General features: G+C 34.8%; 1 protein-coding gene across 2 annotated transcripts in view; it reads left to right on the forward strand.

The window, feature by feature from the left end:
* The window catches only part of XRCC4 (X-ray repair cross complementing 4), a 280,295-nt gene that overhangs the window by 34,837 nt on the left and 225,383 nt on the right, over positions 1–20,075 (forward strand). For both annotated transcript variants that reach the window (XM_020894180.2, XM_020894181.2), the window contains exon 3: positions 1,262–1,437. In XM_020894180.2, coding sequence (XP_020749839.2) covers positions 1,262–1,437 — 176 coding nt within the window. The remainder of the gene's footprint in view (positions 1–1,261; positions 1,438–20,075) is intronic.

Here is a 20,075-nt window from a genome sequence, read left to right on the forward strand (position 1 = left end):
ATTAATAAAATCTTTAAGCAACAAATAACGAACAAAAAGCTACCCTGGCTGAGAGATGTAGCGTGGACTCAGAGTCGTCAGTAAGGCCTCATTGGCTCGTTTAATTGGAACGAGTGAATTAAAAGTCCCAGCAGAAATCAGAGTCCTCTGTGGTATGTGTGTGTGAGGGAAGGGGGGCTTAAATTTGAGCTCTCTTAGATTTGCCGCAAGTGTAAGAACCAAGTGAAGAAATTAACTTCCAAAATTGACCCAGAACTGGTGAAACCTTTAAGGACTCCAGGAAAGACCAGCCAGCAGCCTTCATTTATGACTACCTCTGTTTGCCAGATCACTTGATACTTTGGCTAGAGGAGAGCCATATTCAGACTTCACAAAGCACAGAAGGAAAAAAAAGCAGAATGAGAATGTGTCAGCAGCTAGAAGAAATGGAATTAATACTTTAGGAACCATACCTAGAGACTGATCTGAATGAGATCTATAAGATGTCATATATATATATATGTAACATATATGTGTGTGTGTATGTGTGTATATATATATATATATATATATATCCTTCAAATATTGAAAAGAAGGCCAGATAGGACATTATGAAAAAGAAAAAATGATCTGAAATTTGGACATAAAATCGTTGAAGTAAAAATCACTATGGATGAGTAAAACATCAGCTTTAAATATGCCTAGATGAGATCATTGATAGCCAGATATGTAATATAATATATGCCATAGAGGAGACAATAAATATTAATTCCCTTCCTTTTCCTTCTTCTAAGTAGTACAACTCTCTTCATCTACTCTTTTTATTGTTGGCACATAATGAGATGAGAATGAACTCTGTTTTTACTTTAATTTGACTCTACCTATGTGAGTGAGAAATGGACTATAGACTACTTAGTCTCTTTAATAATTGAGTCAAGGAAGAAGGATGGTTTGAAATACTGAGTTTATTAATCATTAAAGAAAATGCTTTCTTCGGCTATGACCTTGGAGCAGGTACACAAGATGGTTGTTTCTGTGGTAATTTATAATCCATATATTTCATCTGAGGACAGAGAAAGAATGCAAGGAGTCTAATGAGATTTGAGACTAAATGTATTTCTCAAAAAAATTTGACTTAAAAATGTGTGGTGTGGTTATTGATTTTATTTTTGTTTAAATTTCTGTTGCATAATAATAAATTAGTAGCAACAGGTAAATATATCTTTTCTTATGTTTAGAAATTTATTTTCAAATAAGACTTTTTTATTACTCTTTCTCACAGTTTGTGAATCAGAGATTTCCCAAGAAGCTGATGACATGGCAATGGAAAAAGAGAAATATGTTGATGAACTGAGAAAAGCATTGGTGTCAGGAGCAGGACCAACTGACACATACAAGTTTAATTTTTCTAAAGAGTCTTGTCACTTCTCCTTTGAGAAAAACTTGAAAGATGTTTCAGTAAGTAAATTTTTCCATAATGTTATAAGGGTAAAATGTCAGAGAGTACTTGTGGAGAAATTATTTAAGTAACTAGCATATTATTCCCCAAACACCTCAGAAACAAAAGTTTGAAAAGTACTTGGAAAAATGATTCAAAGTTAGTCATAAATGCTTTATATTCATGAATTGTGAAAAATAATTATTGGAAAGTATGTTTCATTTTTAGTGCTTTAAAACTAAGTATTATTGAGATAATTACATGAATGAGCAGTTCTGAAAAATGGTGTCAGAAGTTTTAGACCATGAGACAAGGCTTATTGAAATGAATTTGGGGAAATACTGATTTTTGAGAAAGAAAATAATATATTTTTCTTTGAATATTTAACAATTATGACCTGTTTTATTCTTTATTAAAATGTATTTGCAATTACAAAATGATATAGTTAGGTAGAGTAAGATATATGTTTATAAATTAAGGTATTTTATTTACATTATCAAAATTAGAAGCATTAAAATAGAAGGAAATAACTTTCAACCCAACCTTTTCAAAGCTTGCAAGCTGTACAGACAAGGATATCTGCTATTTGTTCTGTTTGATATATACATCAGTGCAAATCAAGGTTTATTTATGAAAAATGTACTACTTACTGTTCGTATATTTTAATTCATATTGATATGACTGGAGGTTGAATTATTTTCTGTCAGTCATTTATCAATCAGATATTAGATCTATAGTAGAAGAAAAAGAGGGACATCTTTACTACATTAAGTTTAAAGACAGTTATTGACAGTTTGTGCTGGAACTAAGTTGAGTTTTAAAAATTCTTTTTTAAAAAGCTCTTTAATTCAGAATGATTAAAGGGATTTCACCAATTAGAGAAACATTTGAAGCAACAGATGGAATCATTACTTTGAAATATATATTATCCTATATAGAATAATGCAGAAAGCCTGGCTTTAGTAATTATTTCTATTTAGAAAATATATACTTATTGTACTCAACTGCCAATTTATGTAAATTTCAATATGTTGAGGTCCTTAAAAATGATAATTTAAAATAGGGTAAGTAATGTTCGAAATGGCTAGTAAAATTTCATTATTTGTCACAAAATTTTCTTTCCTGTGGCTTAAATACAATCAGGTGATGTTATATATTATAGGACTGCTGACTGTTTCTTCTAATATTTTGAAGCAGATAATTGTCAAATTGGGAGTAATGCCATTTCCCACTCAACAAACGTTTGTATGTAATGATTAACATTATTTCATGCAGTTTCTGGTTTTCAACTGTTTTGTGTACACTGATGCATAACAAATTAAGAGTGTGAGAGGTACCTTTTGGGTACTTGAAAGGGTTTTAGTATCTTTGACATGATGAAAAGGAGGGTTTGGTCCATTGGGCATGGATGGAGTACTTGCGTGCTTGGCAATACATCTGATCTTAGTGCCTTTGTGAAGAAAGTTGTCATGACTTAAGTCCTGTACAACTGGCTTAGCATGTATCAGACACAAAAACTGTGACAATAATCCTGAAAGATAGTTTGCTTACTACCCCAAAATTAATCAACTTCATCAGAGCCAAAGCCTTGAAACACTAATTTTTCAACAGGTTTTCGTTAAAAAGTAGCAGAGTAAGAAATTCTTAGTAATGCAGATGAGTGTGGGTTCCCAAATGCTCATGCTCTGAAGCATGATGGTGCAGTTTAGATAACTACCTCATTATTTATTAATTTGCCTATGAGAATAAAAAGGGCTACTCTCTCATAACAGTTTGACGAGGAGGAGTTTTTGACGACTGCCTGAGAGATATTTTTGGATATGTTTGAATGTAGTAAAACTTTCAGTTTGAGGTTCTGTAGTCAGCTTCATGGATGCAGATGAAAATCACAAGTTAAAAAAAAAAAGAAAGGAAATCACAAGTTTATTTGGCCAAAGTTCCATGGGAATCTTGTAGTGCTTTAGGATGTGCTTCTGTGGATTGAATTTCAGAATGACAGTATCCTGTAAATTCATTTGGTGGCAAAAATATGCAGACAATTGGAAACATGGCAGAATACTTTTTAAGGCTAATTTTGCTTTAGATGACCTAAAAATGTAAAAGGTATTTGTAATCCTTTCCTTGATGACACAGACATCTAATTGTTGCCAAAAATAACCTCCTATACTTACAAGAAAAGAATGAACATAGATTCAACTCAAAAAGTTATAGTGAATTCTATTGTTGACATAAAGTTACTCTCCCAAAGAATATTCCATGAGTTCTAAGTACATTTGCTACCAGTTTCATACCTAGTAGAGTCAGGATTTGGGGGCATTTGTTGTCATCAATTCAGGAAGTTTTATATGTGTAATTCTGTGTTGGAGATCACTGCATAATTTGAACATTTTGAGTATTCAAGTCACATAAGACTTATTTCAATTTACCTTTATGTCAAATTTTCTTTGTTTTTCTATTTTTAAAAAGGAAGTAACTACTAGTTTTTATATTAAAGAAGAACTGGTTCTTTTTGAAATATTGCCTTGTGTTTTATCAGTGAGAGAATTGTCAATTTCCAAACCAATGAAATATTTAATATGTATAATATGTAAGTTAATGTTTATATACAGTTTTGTGGGGAGGCATGGGTCCATTATTTTTACGAGGTTGCTTTGCTCTCATTGACTTTTCCTTACAGATGACATAGATTTTTAATTTTAGCTAAATTCTCATTGGAATAAACGTTGTACAGCCAGTTGAACTCTTTTTTTCTATACAGTGCAAACTTCTGGGACTCTCCCTGCCCCATTACCAGGACACTTCAGTTGGCTGTAGATTGTTCTGGATGAAAGTATTAGTCTTGTACAAGCATTCAGAATTCATTATCTCTTAACTATAAGTACTGTTGCCCACTCAGGAGTTTATTCATGTACTTTGTGTCATTGTTTTCTCTCTGCTTTTCCCAGTTCATACTGATTTTGCAGTATATACTTTATTATGAAAATACTGCATCTTAATTAAAAATATCTTCTTTTTTCTATTTCATAATTTCTTCTGTTTCTTCAGAAAATGTTTTCTTTCATGAGCCATTTAGAAAAAGACCTAATTATTTTTGATAAGAATAACCTTGGTCTCATAATTTAGATTGTTCATATATCTTTTTTCTCAACTATAAAATTTTGAAGTGATTTCTTAGATTCATGGTAGGTCATCTATCATACCATAGTTTTATATTTCTAAAAATAGTCCTAATAAAGGAAAGCCATGAGATTTGAAAGAATATTAAATGTGATCAACACACACACATTACAAACATAAACATGAAAATTGGCTTTAGGTCTCTATTAGAAAAGTAGAAAATCTTAAATTTTGTATATAGAATAAAACTTTCAAATTAAAAAAAAGAACTTAATAAAGTCAATTTGCATTTTCTTTCCCTTTCTCTCCCTTGCTCCCATTATCAGATACTGGCTTTGGATACAGTTAGACTGAAAATTTGATGACTTAAATAGCATGGTGTATTATTTTCTCTGATGTTATGATCCAAATAGGCAGGTCTGGATTAATGTATTAGTTTTATGATGTGGAAGCTCAAGCTTCTGTAATCATGTTGCTTTTCCCTTTTTAAAAAAGGAGTTTTTATCTCATGGTCATGGTTATGCTCACCTTTCAGGCAGCAGGCTGAGTTAAAGAGAAATTAAAGCACTTGTGCATTTTCTTTAATACCTTCACACTAGTGTTGCATGCACTACTTTAGCTAGCATCCCATTGCCCAAAACTAAGTCACATGGCTTCACCTAGCTGCAAAGGAATCTGTGAAGTGTGCTCTTCAACTGTGTCCTATGCCCAGAAATTTTCATTACTGTGTAAAAAAGGGAAGGTGGATATTGAGAGACAGTTAGCAATCTCTGCATGTTAATGTTTTAGGAGAGATTGAACTGTCATTCAATTCATTTAGAAGGATTCAATTTTATTGTTACAGGAGTCTTTCTCTAGTATTTTCATTACAAATAATGTTTCAGTTGTTTAAAAAATGTTGCAATATACAGTAAGGTATGTATGTACAGTAAGGTTAGTTTGTATTTTCCTATATGTCATAACTTTTCTTTTTTAAGTGGAAAATGCATTCTAAGTTCAAAGGACCTCCCTACATTTTTTTTAACTTACATTTCTCAGGTATATAAAAATGAAGTAAAATAAGTTATCCCAAAGCAGTCAAAGTTGTTTTTTAAAAACAACAGCCCCAAATCCTGTATTATTGCCATGTGTCCCTGTGGTTTGGGGAACTTTGAAATCAAATGGGTATTTCCAGATGAAATATCAGAATTGGAGCATTTGTTATGGTACTCTGCCAAGGACTTTGTAAAAAATAGTAATGATTTTCAGGTTTGTGGGAGTATGGGTTGCAAATGTGTTGCTTGAATGCCTCAAAAAGAAATTTTAGTATTTATTTCCATGATAAAAGTATTTGTATACATCTGCCTTTTTTTTATTAAACACTTTATAATTCTTGACCTTTTGGAATGTGGGAACTAAATTAGTTATGTAAGTGGTACAGAAATCCTGTTTAAAGTATATGTTTTGTAGTTAAACCATACAAAAGATTTCAAATTATTACTTTAAAAATTAATTTTTAGCTATACAGCTTTGTCTTTGAGAATTTATTCTCTTTTTCTTGTTTCATATTGCTCTGCTTTGATTTAAAATGTTTTCTTCTTTTATAAGAAACATCTCAAAGTCATTATATTTTAATTTTCTCAATTATTCCAGGATTTTTCAGAAAAAGAAAAAAACTGCTTAGTAAAAACAGGAGTCTGAAGTAGCATGCGAAAACTATGCTCTAAGATAACTTTTGAGTATTAATAATGTTAATATTTGCTTACTACTTTTCAGTTAACATGGACTCTCACTTCATCATGTGACCTTGGCATTGTCACTGTATGTGAGGTAACAGTTGCTAAAAGCATAAGCAAGTTCCTAAGGAAAATGGATGTAGTAAGTTAGGTAGGGTGGAATCCAGGACTCTATCAAAGTCAATTAAAATTTTTTTTTATTTAGTTATAATGTACATATCATATAGTGTACCTGTGTAAGATGCAAAATTTTCATCACTCTAGGCAGTTCCTTTGTGCCTCTTTAAAATCAGTCCCCAACCACCATCTTTCCTCCTCAATCCTGCTTACTCTCTTGTCTCCAAACAACCACTAAGCTATTCTTTGTCACTGTAGATTAGCTTTACTTGTTTTAGAGTTTCATGTAAATGAAACTGGACAGTATGTACTCTTTCATATAACTTTATTTACATAGTATAATGTTTTTGAGATTCATCATTATGTGTTGTGTTTCATCAATTCATTTCTTGATAGTATTCCATTGAATGGATATACCATATCCACTTTTTGATGAATAGTTTGGGTGGTTTTCAGTTGTGGATTATTGTGAATAAAGCAATTATATACATTTATATATAAATCTTTTTGTGGTTACATTTTTAAAATAGCTGTATTAAGATATAATGTATATATTGAAAGTTTGAGAAATTTTAAAATATGTATATACCCAGAAACAGTCATCACAATCAAGATAGTGAACAAATCTTCATTCGTCCCACAGTTTTTTTTGTATACCTTTGTAATCTTCCCCTCCCTATCTCCTGATTTAGTCCTCAGACAACCACTTATAGTTTTCTATCACTATAGGTTATTTTTACATTTTCTAGAGTTTTATGTAAATGTAACCCTATAGTAGGTACCTTGAAGCATAATCGGGTCTTGCTTCATGTATTTTGAGTCTTCATTATAAAGTGCAAAACATTAAGGTTTGTCATGTCCCTGTGATGATTTGACCCCTTTATCATTTTGAAATGACCCTGTGACTGTTAAAATTCTTTGATCTAAAATCTACTTCTAGCTTTCTTTTGATAGGAGTTAGCATGACATATGTTTTTCCATCCTTCTTCTTTTGCCTGTTTTGTCTTTATTTAAATTGTATTTCTTTTAAGAAATATATGGTTCAATTTTGCTTTTTTAATCCAGTCTGGAAATCTGTGATTTTAATTAGGGTATTGATGGTATTTATATTTCATATGCTTATTAATGATGATTTTAAAATATGCTGTCTCTTTGTTTCACCTTTATTTCCTTATTTCACTTAATGTGTCTTTCTTTAAACTACTTACATATATTTTTATAATACAGTTTCATCTTTTTGGTTGGATTATAACTCATTTTCATGCTATTTTAGTGGTTGCTTTAGAGTTTACAGGGCTTCCCTTGTGGCTCAGCTGGTCAAGAATCCGCCTGCAGGGCGGGAGACCTGGGTTCAATCCTTCGGTTGGGAAGATCCCCTGGAGAAGGGTGAGGCTACCCACTCCAGTATTCTGGCCTGGAGAATTCCATGGACTGTATAGTCCACTGGGTCGCAAAGAGTAGGACACGACTGAGTGACTTTCACTTAGAGTTTATAGCATGTATCTTTACCTTATCACTGTCTACCTTGAAGTGATATACTGCTTTACAGATAGTTTAAAACTCCTAATAGCAACATATATTTTATACACACACAGATACACACACACCATACATCCATTTTTCCTCTCCTGGGCTTTATGTTATTTTGGTCATGTGATTTCACTTCCATATATGTGATAAACTTTACAATATATTGTAATTATTTTTAACAGTCAATTAACTTTTAAAATTTATTTTGAAATAATTTTAGACTCATGAAAAGTTTCAAAAATAATACATAGAATTCAGTATACCTTGCTCCCGGGTACCCCAATGATAACAATGTAGCCATAGAATATTATTTAAAGCAGGAAATTGACATTGGCACAATATTATTAACTAAACTACAGACCTTACACAGATTTTGTTAGTTTTTACAAGTAATTTGTTTTTTGTTTTTTTGATTTTTTTATGTGTTTTTGTGGGGTTTTTTTTGTTTTTTGTTTTTGTGTGTTTATAGCTAAATGAATTTTATTACATATATGGATTTATATAACCACTGCCATAGTCAGGATACAAAACTGTTCTATTATCACAAAGAAACCTCTTCATTCTTTTGTACTACTCCTTTATAGTCATACTCCGCTCTCCAGTGTAACCCTCGGCAAGTTATTTTCTGTTCTTCATCACTGAGCTTCTGACATTTTGAGAATATTAATTAATAAAATCATACAGTAGGTAGCCTTCTGAGATTAGCTTGTTTCACCCCACTGAGTATAATGCCCTTGAGATACATTCAAATTATTTTAAGTATCACTGATTTATTTTTATTTATTGCTGAGTAGTGCATTGTATGACTGTGCTGGTTTGTTTATCCATTTAATGACTTAAGAACATTGTGTTATTTCCACTTTTTGGCAATTACGAAACTGCTTTACACATGCTGCATAGGTTTCTGTGTGGATATAAGTCTTCGTTTCTCTAGAACAGAGACTGGCAACTATGTCCTGTAAATCAGCTGCCCATTTTGGTAAATGAACTTTTACTGGGACATAAAAATGCCCATTTGTTTGTGTGTTGTCTGTGACTGCTTTTGTTGTAATGCTGAATGGCTGCAACAGAGACATTGTGGTATGTAATGATTAAAAAGTTTACTTTTGTCCTATTAGAAAGAGTTTGCTGATCTCTGCTCTAAGGTAGATATATAAGATTGTGAATACAGGATTGTATGATAAATGTGTTTACCTTATAAAGAAACTGCTAACCTGTTTTCCAAAGTGGGTGAATCATTTTGCATTCATACCTGAAATGTATGAAAGATCCATATTCTTTCTACACTTGGTATTGTCAGTATTTTTTATTTTAGCCATTTAATAGGCATATTATTGTATCTTACTGTGGTTTTAATGTCTGTGCCCTTAATGGCTAAGGATGTTGACTTCATGTGTTTATTTGACATCTATAAATCCTTCTTGGTGAAATGTCTTTTCAGGTTTTACCCATGTTTTTAGTTGGATTGTTTTTATTTATCAGATATGTGATTTGAAAATATCTTCTTCTAGTCTATCACTGGTCTGTTCATTTTATTAATAGGGTCTTAATCAGAGCTTCCCTAGGAGCTCAGTTGGTAAAGAATCCACCCGCAATGCAGGAGACCCCAGTTCAATTCCTGGGTTGGGAAGACCCCCTGGAAAAGGGATAGGCTACCCCCGCTCCCTACCCCTTTTGGGTTTCTCTTGTGGCTCAGCTGGTAAAGAATCTGCCTGCAATGCAGGAGACCTGGGTTTGATCCCCTGGAGAAGGGAAAGGCTGCGCACTCTAGTATTCTGGCCTGGAGAATTCCATGGACTGTCTAGTCCATGGGGTTGCCAAGAGTTGGACACGACTGAGTGAGTTTCACTTTTATAGAGCTAAAGTTTTTATTTTATAAAGTCCAGTTTGTGGATTTTTTTTCCTTTTATGGATTATTCTTTTGGTATTATGTCTAAGGACACTTCATCTAACCCTAGGTCATGAAGATTTTCTTTTAAACCAGTTTATAGTTTCATGTTTTACATTTAGATCTATGATCTATTTTGAGTTCATTTTTGTTCAGTTTGAGCTTCGTTTTCTTGGATATGAATGTCCTATTGAACTAATACCATTAGTTGAAGAGACTCTCCTTTATTGAATTGCTTTTACACCTTTATTAATAATCATTGACTGTACTTGTGTGGGTATGATTTTTGACTCTGTATTCTGTTTCATGAACCTATGTGTATATTCTTCCAGCAGTACCACACTGTCTTAAATATAGTAGCTACATTATAAACTTTAAGACTGGATTTTGTGATTCCTCCAACTTTATTCTTTTTTTCAATATTGTTTTAGATGATTTAGTTATTGTGCCTTTGAAAATAAATTTTAGAAGCATTTTATTTACAAAAAACTACAATTGAGTCTTCTAGTCCATAAACAGTATTTTTTTTTTGTTAGGTTTTTCTTGATATCTTTCATCAATATTTTAGAGGGCTTAGCACACAGATCTTTTCATGTGCCTGTTGGCCATTTGCATGTCCTCTTTGGAGAAATGTCTATTCAGGTCTTTAGCCCAATTTTTGAGTAACCTGTTTCTTTTGATGCTGTTAAGCTAATGACTATACTTTTATACTTTAAAATTTACTACTAAAACAATTTATAGCCTGCTGCACCTATACAACCCATTCTGGACATGTTACTGTCACACCGCCTGACTACCTGATTTGAATCTTAGATGTGCTAATACCTGATTTAATGAATTAGCAAATAGGTACTTTATAAATATTCATTGTTATTAATTATTTACTTGGCTGTCTCTTCTGTTATATAGTAAACTCCTTGAAGGCAGTGACCATGTCTTAGCTGAGTTTGAAATTCCAGCAAATCTGGATATTTTGGGGGTGACCTTTTGTTGAGAGGAAGTGTGGCATAATGGAAAGAACTTTAAATCTTGTCTTTAGTCTTCTATCTATTTGTATTTATTTTGGCTTCAGCAAGTCATTTGTCTTTAATGATGAAAAATAGTTCAAATAGGCTTATAATGAGAACTCCCAGAAATTATGATTGTGGGCAGTAAGATTGATGTGTGTGTACAAATTCCTTGTAAATTGTGAATGGGTACAATGTGAGGCCTGTCCCGAGAGACCACTGGGTTGATGCCTTGTATTCAGAAGGGCCTCCAGCATACACTTCTGATATTATCTGTAAATGAGTTTATACACATTGCTTTAGCAGACATTTTTTTATGCCAGTTTCAAATCGTATCCCATCTCAAGCTATACCATTTAAAACATAGTATAAATAACATCAACTTAAATATATCAGTGCAATTTTTGTAATCTTTATTTCTCTCAGTGTATGCAGAGATTAAAAAGTAGGACTGACTTAGAATTTCCTTGACCTCAGAGAGCCTTGTTAAACAGATGTCTTTGTTATACTGTTTACTCTTTCAGGTAAAGTTTATTGGAAGATCTGAGCTTCGTTTTCTTTGTTGAATTTTCTAGTATAGTCACGTATGTTGATGAAAACTGGCCACATAGTATAATATTTATTCAAAACTGAAAATATGCAAAAAAACTTTTTTTTAAAAGATACACTATTACAGCAATTAAAGGCTAATTGCTTTTTTTGTGCAACTTCTGGAGAGAATGTGATATTTCTGGCTAGAAATGATCCAAAACCAATGCAATAGTGGAGATATGCCATTGTGACTAGAACCATAACAGTGGATTATAATGGTATTTTCACTAATTTGTTATGCTTCTTGGTCATTTTATATCTTTTGACAGCTATTTTTTTAACTCTTTAATTTTAGACTTAGAGAGAAAGTAGCAAAAATACTAAGAAGAATTCCTGCATATCCTTTATTCTATATTCCCTAATATTCAGAAAGCTTAGAAAAGAAAGTGAAGCCACTCAGTTGTGTCTGACTCTTTGCGACCCCATGACTGTAGCCTGCCACGCTCCTCCATCCATGGGATTTTCCAGGCAAGAATACTGGAGTAGGTTGCTATTGCCTTCTCCAGAAGATCTCCCCAACCTAGTGTTAGAACCCTGGTCTCCTGCACTACCGGCAGACTCTTTACTCTCTGAGCCACCAGGGAAGCCCTAATTAACTAAGACCCAACACATAATCGTGGTACAATTATTAACAATTAGAATGTTAACACTGATGTGGTAATCTACAGATCTTATTTGATGTTTCCCAGTTTTACTACTATCTTAGTCTGCCCAGGCTTCTGTAACAAAATAGCAAAGACTGGATGGCTTATAAGAGAGGAATTTATTTCTTACAGTTCTGTGGCTGTGAAATCCAAAGTCAAGGGACCATCCCGTTCAGCTCTGGGTGAGCACCTGCTACCTGGCTTTCAGTTGACTGTCTTCTTGTCTATTCTCTTGTGGTGAACAGAAGCTAGGTGTGATTTCTTCCTCTTCTTATGAAGTTACTAATCATGTCATAGGGGTCCTGCCTTTGTGAATTCATCTAAACAAATAACTTCCCAAAAGCCTCACCTCCAATACCACCATAGTAGAAGGGGTTAGGGCTTCAACATATGAATTTTAGGGAGAGACACATGTTCAGTTCATAATGCCCTTAAAGGTTTTTATGAATATAAGTGTCTCACATTGCTTTTAATGGTCTCTATTATCTTTTAGTCTGTGAAAGTTCTTCAGTCTTTGTTTTTTCCTGACTTTGAAGAACATTGGTTATTCAATCTGATGTTTTCTCATGGTCAGCTTGAGTTTATGGAATTTTTCAAAGAAATGGTGTTTTATCCTACTCAGTGCAACATGTTAGGAGGTACATGTTATCTATCTGGATTATTGTGTGTATGTGCTCAGTCATTTCCATCTTTCTGCAACCCATGGACAGTAGCTTGCTAGGCTCCTCTGTCCATGGAAGTTTCCAAGCAAGAATCCTGGAGTGGGTTGCCATTTCCTTCTCTAAGGGATCTTCCCAACCCAGAGATCAACTTGTATCTCCTGAGTCTCTTACATGTGAAGACAGATTCTTTACCACTGCTCCACCTGGGAGCCCATCTGCATCATTACTAGTGATATTAACTTTGAATACTTGATTAAAGGAGTGTCTGCCAGGTTTCTTTCAAGTTTAACTGCTATTTTTTCCTTTTGTGGTTAAGTATCTTGTGGGTAGATATTTTTGAGAGTACACAAATGCCCTATTTTAATCATGCTTTTACCCACTAATTTTAGCACACACTGATGACATTTTAAATTTAGTTTTTACTAGAGTATAGTTGCTTTACAATGTTGTTTTAGTTTATACTGTACAGTGAAGTGAATCAGCTATATGTATATGTGTGTGTATATATATATACACACACATATCTCCTTTTACCGATGTCTTTCCCATCAGGTCACCACAGAGCACTGAAGAGAGGAATAGCACCCCTCAAACTGTGTAGTAGGTTCTCGTTGCATTGATGATTTTGTCGCTGATACTTACTCTGATACATCTAGCCGTGAGTTTCTTATTTCCTCATTCCTTTAGTTTATTAATTGCAATTCTACTATAAGGTAAAGATGTTTATGTGCTTCCATTTATTTTTTCAATTATTTATATGCATATGTACCGTCATGAGTATATTTACTTTATTCTATGGGTCAAATTGTTATCATTTATTTTGTTGCTTAAATTGTCCTCGATTTTGCCATTGGGAACGTACTCAACTTTTGTGTCTTTTAGATATGTCTCCATTACTTCTAGCCCTTCCTGACTTTCTGGCACCACAAGACCCATCTTGTCTTTCCTGACCTGGCTGTGCAGTCAACCATTTATCCAAAGATCAATAGTGTTTTTTTTAAATTTAAGATTAAATATTGTAATCAATATCTGGGTACTAGGTATGCTTCTAGCTACTGAGGTGCTATTGCTTTTAGGTCCTTTCTGCTGACTCGCAGAGCTAGCAAATGCATGTGTGTACTTATAAATATATGTACACACATCTGTATTTCTCCATCTGTATATACGTTAAAACCCATTAGTTCAGCCCAGTGTCACAGAGTTTATTCTAGCCTTCCCCCTCTTCTTAATTTGCAACTTCCTCTGACAGTGAAAATTCTGGCTTTCGTTATCCACAATATGTTAGTTATTTACTCAGTCCTAGTATACACATAGTTTCAGAATTGTTTACTCATATCCCAGTGAAAAACAAATTTTCTAAATATAGTACGCTGTTTGTGTGTAGTTCTTTTTGTCTTTTGCTGTTGTTCAGTCACTCAGTCATATCCGACTCTTTGTGACCCTGTAGACTGCAGCACGCCAGGCCTCCTGTCCTTCACCACCTCCTGGAGCCTACTCAAACTTGTGTTGGTTGAGTCAGTGATGCCATCCAACCATCTCATCCTCTCTTGTCCCTTTCTCATACTGTCTTCAATCTTTCCGTACACCAGGGCTTTTTATAGTGAGTCAGCTTTTTGTATCAGGTGGCCGAAGTATTGGAGCTTCAGCTTCAGCATCAGTCCTTCCAATGAATACTCAGGGTTGATTTCCTTCAGGATTGACTGATTTGATCTCATTGCAGTCCATGGGACTCTCCAGAGTCTTCTCCAACAACACAGTTCAAAAGCATCAATTCCTCGGCACACAGCCTTGTTTATGGTCCAACTCTTACATCCATACACAATTACTGGAAAAACCGTAGTTTTGACTAGATGGACCTTTGTTGGTAAAGTAATCTGGTTTTCAATATGCTGTCTAGGTTTGTCATAGCTTTTTTCCAAGGAGCAAGCATCTTTTAATTTCATATCTGCAGTGATTTTGGAGCCAAAAATATAAAGTCTGTCACTGTTTCCACTCTTTCCCCATCTATTTGCCATAAAGTGATGAGACTGGATGCCATAATCTTAGTTTTTTGAATGTTGAGTTTTAGGGAGGCTTTTTAACTCTCCTCTTTTACTTTCATCAAGAGGCTCTTTAGTTCCTTTATGCTTTCTGCCATGAGGATGATGTCATCTGCATGTCTGAGGTTATTGATATTTCTTCTGGCAATCTTGATTCCAACTTGTCCTTCATCCAGCCCAGCATTTTGCATGATGTACTCTGCATAGAAGTTAAATAAGTAGGGTGACAATATACAGCCTTGACGTAGTCCTTTCCCAATTTTGAGCCAGTCCATTGTTCCATGTCCAGTTCTAACTGTTGCTTTTTGACCTGCATGCAGTTTTCTCAGGAGTGAGGTGGTCTGGTGTTCCCATCTCTTTCAGAATTTTCCACAGTTTGTTGTGATCCACACAGTTAAAGACTTTAGTGTAGTTAGTGAAGCAAAAGTAGATGTTTTTCTGGAATTCTATGGCTTTTTCTATGGTCCAACCATGGAAATAGCTCAGGTGGAATTCCGTTACCTCCACTAGCTTTGTTAGTAGGGGTATTTCCTAAGGCCCACTTGACTTTGCATTCCAGGATGTTTGGTGAGGCGAGTGATCACACCATTGAGGTTGTCTGGGTCCTTAAGATCTTTTTTGTATAGTTCTTTGTGTATTCTCACCACCTCTTCTTAATATCTTCTTTTTCTGTTAGGTCCATACCATTTCTATCCTGTATGTGCCCATCTTTGCATGCAGTGGTCCCTTGGTATCTCTAATATTCTTAAAGAGAGCTCTAGTCTTTCCCCTTCTATTGTTTTCCTCTATTTCTTTGCATTGATCACTGAGGAAAGCTTTCTTATCTCTCCTTGCTATTCTTTGGAACTCTGCTTTCTGATAGGTATCTTTCTTTTTCTTCTTTGCCTTTAGCTTTTTTCCTCTTCTCTGCTTTTTGTAAGACCTCCTCAGCCAACCATTTTGACTTTTTGAGTTTCTGTTTTGGGGGGATGGTTTCCATCACTGCCTCCCGTACAATGGCATGAACTTCTGTTCATTGTTCTTCGGGCTCTCTCTCTGTCAGATCTAATCCCGTGAATCTGCTTGTCGCTTCTGGCTTCCCTGGTGGCTCAGATGGTAAAGAATCCACCTTTAATGTGGGAAACCTGGTTTTGATCCCTGGGTTTGGAAGATCCCCTGGAGGAAGGTATGGCAGCTCACTCCAGTATTCTTGCCTGGAGAATCCCCACAGACAGAGGAGCCTAGTTAGCTACAGTCCATGGGGTCACTAAGAGTTGGACACGACTGGGTGACTAAGTACACTCTGATAGTAGAACTGTATAATTGTATGGGATTTGATTTAGGTCATACCTGAACAGTCTAGTGGTTTTCTTCACTTTCTTTTAAGTCTGAATTTGGCAATAAGGAGTTCATGATTTCATGATCTGAGCCACAGTCAGCTCCTGGTCTTGTTTTTGCCAGCTGTGTAGAGCTTCTCCGTCTTTGATTGCAAATAATATAATCAATCTGATTTTGGTATTGACCATCTGGTGATGTCCATGTGTAGAGTTGTCTTTTGTGTTGTTGGAGAGTGTGGTTTGCTATATCCCGTGCATTCTCTTGGTAAAACTGTTAATCTTTGGCCTGCTTCATTTTGTACACCAAGTCCAAAGTTGCCTGTCATTCCAGGTATCTCTTGATCTCCTATTTTTGCATTCTGGTCTCCTGTGATGAAATGGAGATCTTTTTTTGGTGTTAGTTCTAGAAGGTCTTGTAGGTCTTCATAGCACCATTCAACTTCAGCTTCTTCAGTGTTAGCAATTGGTCATAGACTTGGATTACTGTGATATTGAATGGTTTGCCTTTTGTCTTTATCCTTACAATATACAATTAAAATGTGGCTTCCTAAAATGTCTTAGATTAATTATGTTTCTTCCCATCCTTTCAGTGTTCCTGTTCTATTTTGGGTTTAACTCACATTCTGGTTTCTGTTAATTATTTAGTTTTTGGGATCTGAATGATTGCCAAGAATCAGAGCTATATACAAGGTATATTCAAAAAAGAGCCACTTCTCCTTCATTCCTGCTAACCTCTTCCCATTCATACACTTTTTTCACTACATTCCTAGCAGCACTTCTAGGTAACAGACTCATTTGTTTCTGGTTTATATGTCCCGTACTTCTTTTGTACAAATGAACCTGTGTATTTTCTTATATTCTATTTTTTCTTATATGAAGCATAGTACACCATCAATATTATTTCTTTGCATTTGGTTTTTTTCACATAGCAATGTGTCCTGGAAATCACTCCCATGTCAATTCATAATTTCTCTCTTTCAGTTTTACAAATATTTCACATTCCATTGTATAGAAATACAAATTTTTCAACTTCCATCCTGTGTATGAGCGTTTATTTCTAGTATTTTGCAGTTCAGACAGTGCTGCAGTGAATTCTGTGTGTATTTTTGTATTATTGGGTGTTTCTCTTCAGGCTAAATTCCCAGATGTGTAATTGCTAGAAAATGCAGATATTGTTTTCTTAGATATTGCCAAATTCCCCTCTATAAGAATTGGCCCAGTTTGCATTACCATCAGCAACATACAAAACTGTCTAGTTCACTAACAGAATGCATTGTTACACTTTTGAATTTATTCTAGTCTGACAGAGTATCTCAGTGTTAGTTTTCATTTCTCTAATTTTGAATGAACACCTTTTTTATGTTTATGAATCATTTCTATATTTCTTATATGGTCTATTCATATACTTTTCATTTTTTCCTGGATTTTTGTCCTTTGTACTTGGAATTTTACTATTTATATATTAAAAATTAAGTTGATGACATCCTTGTGTTGCCCATTTCCTTTATATATTAGAAACATTAGCCCTTTGTGTGGGTATTACTTCATTTAAAATGTTGCAGTGATACTCAAAAAACTAAGATCATGGTATCCAATCCTATCACTCCATGGCAAATGACAGTGAAAGTCACTTAGTCATGTCCAACTCTCTGAGACCCCGTGGACTATACTGTCCATGCAATTCTCCAGGCCAGAATACTGAAGTGGGTAGCGTTTCCCTTCTCCAGGGGATCTTCCCAACCCGGGGATCAAACCTAGGTCTCCACATTGCAGACAGATTCTTTACCAGCTGAGCCACAAGAGAAGCCCAAATGAGTGGCAAATAGATGGGGAAAAAATGGAAACAGTGATAGATTTTATTTTCTTGGGCTCTAAAATTACTGGACTGTGACTGTAGCTACAAAATTACAAGATGTTTGCTCCTTGGAAGAAAAACTATGACAAACCTAGACAGCATAACAAAAAGCAAAGATATCACTGTGCCAATGAAGATTCATATAGTGAAAGCTATGGTTTTCCAGTGTCATATATGAATGTAAGAGTTGGACCATGAAGGTTGAGTGCCAAAGAATTGATATTTTGAATTGTTGTGCTGGAGAAGACTCCTTGAGAGTGCCTTGGACAGCAAGGAGAACAAACCAGGTAATTCTAAAGGAATTCAACCCTGAATATTCATTAAAAAAACTGATACTGAGGTTCCATTCCTTTGGCCACCTGATGCAAAGAACTGACTCACTGGAAAAGACTCTGATGGTGGGAAAGATTGAAGGCATGAGGAGAAGGATGCCACAGAGGATAAGATGGTTGGATGGCATCACCGACTCAAGGGACATGAGTTTGAGCAAGCTCCAGGGGATACTGAAGAACAAGAAAGCCTGGTCTGGTACAGTTCATGGGGTCGCAAGGAATTGGACAGGATTTTGCAACTGAATTACAACAGTGAGATTTATTCAGTCAGCATGCTTCTTTGTTATTAAACTTCCCAAAATAGTAAACTGACATAGGTCAACTTCAGATATTCTATTAATATATAAATAGCCTTATACTGAAAAAATAATACTATTTAAATCTCTTTGTGACAGAAATGAGGCAGATATTTTGAGCATCTCTGTAAGGTCCATGTTGTTCCCTAAATATCTTTTCCATATTCTATCTTATGAAAAGTGCATATTTTTGTGAGTGTGTAGAAATGCTTTATTCATCAAGAAGTTTTCACTTACCTTCTCCTTTTATTTAAAACCGGTGTCATCTTTCTTGTTATTCCTATAGGTATTCTACAGTATCTCATAATTTGATTTACACTGAGTTGTGTTCAGCTATGGTAGCTGCTTAAGGTCTGGGGCTTTGTAATTGTCGTATTTCAGTCCTTTTACTGTGCTTAATAATGAGAGTGACCACTGTATATCATATATTGTGCTATATGTAACCATGATGATTTTATGGAATAAGTCCTGTTATCCTCACAGTCTTATAGATGAGGAAACTAACATTTGGTGGTATATAACTTATTAGAAGCAAATAGCTAGTGATTTGGAGAAGGAAATGGCAACCCACTCCAGTATTCTTGCCTGGAGAATCCTGTGGATGGAGGAGCCTGGTGGGCTGCTGTCCATGGGGTCGCATAGAGTCCGACATGACTGAAGCGACTTAGCATGCATGCATGCATCGGAGAAGGAAATGGTGACCCACGCCGGTCTTCTTGCCTGGAGAATCCCAGGGACAGAGAAGCATGGTGGGCTGCTGTCTGTGGGGTCACACAGAGTCAGACACAACTGAAGCAGCTTAGCAGCAGCAGCAGCTAGTGAGTGGCAGAGCTAGTGACTTCAGAAGCATGCAGGTTAATTACCATCCCATATATAATGTCTTTTAATTTTGGATGTAGTTTATGTGCTCAGATTTTTATTGAGTTAATTTGTGAAAGTCCTAAGGCATTCATAATACTCCAGGTGTAAATTTGGGAGGGCCTCGGCAAAGGAGCAGCAGTAAATGGAAAGACTCATGGAAGACAAATTGCACATCTGCTTGCAGCCAGTATATACTGAGCTAATGTGGCTAAGTTTGTGAGGATCTTTGAAAGTTTTTCAGGGTAAGCTTCCTTATTTTTAAATAAATTGTCATTAATTTTGATTGTACTTGTAAAAGTATCTTGTTCTGTACATGGCTACTGGGTAGATGCCATTACTGAGATGTATCTTTCCTTTGTATCTGTTTTTAGAATTGTTATTCAGAGTATGATTTTATTTTCATTTCTAAGTGCTGAATGTTAGACATTATTAAAATTTCCTTCAGATAAATTACTTGTTCTCATAATTTTTACAAATCCTGTGTAACAGTTGTTTTTTCTTTTTTTTTTTAATTGGTTTTTTTGCTTGTCAATTTGGGATATATTACATGTGATACATCTTCATTTTTATCATGTGATCTTTTATACTTCCTACCACTTTAACATAAAGATTCAAATAGTTATCAATGACAGAGTACTTTTAGATGAAAAAAGACAACATTTTTTCATGTTATTTTACAGCCTCCTTA

The sequence above is a fragment of the Odocoileus virginianus genome, chromosome 3, assembly GCF_023699985.2.
Source record: "Odocoileus virginianus isolate 20LAN1187 ecotype Illinois chromosome 3, Ovbor_1.2, whole genome shotgun sequence".
NCBI lineage: Eukaryota > Metazoa > Chordata > Mammalia > Artiodactyla > Cervidae > Odocoileus > Odocoileus virginianus.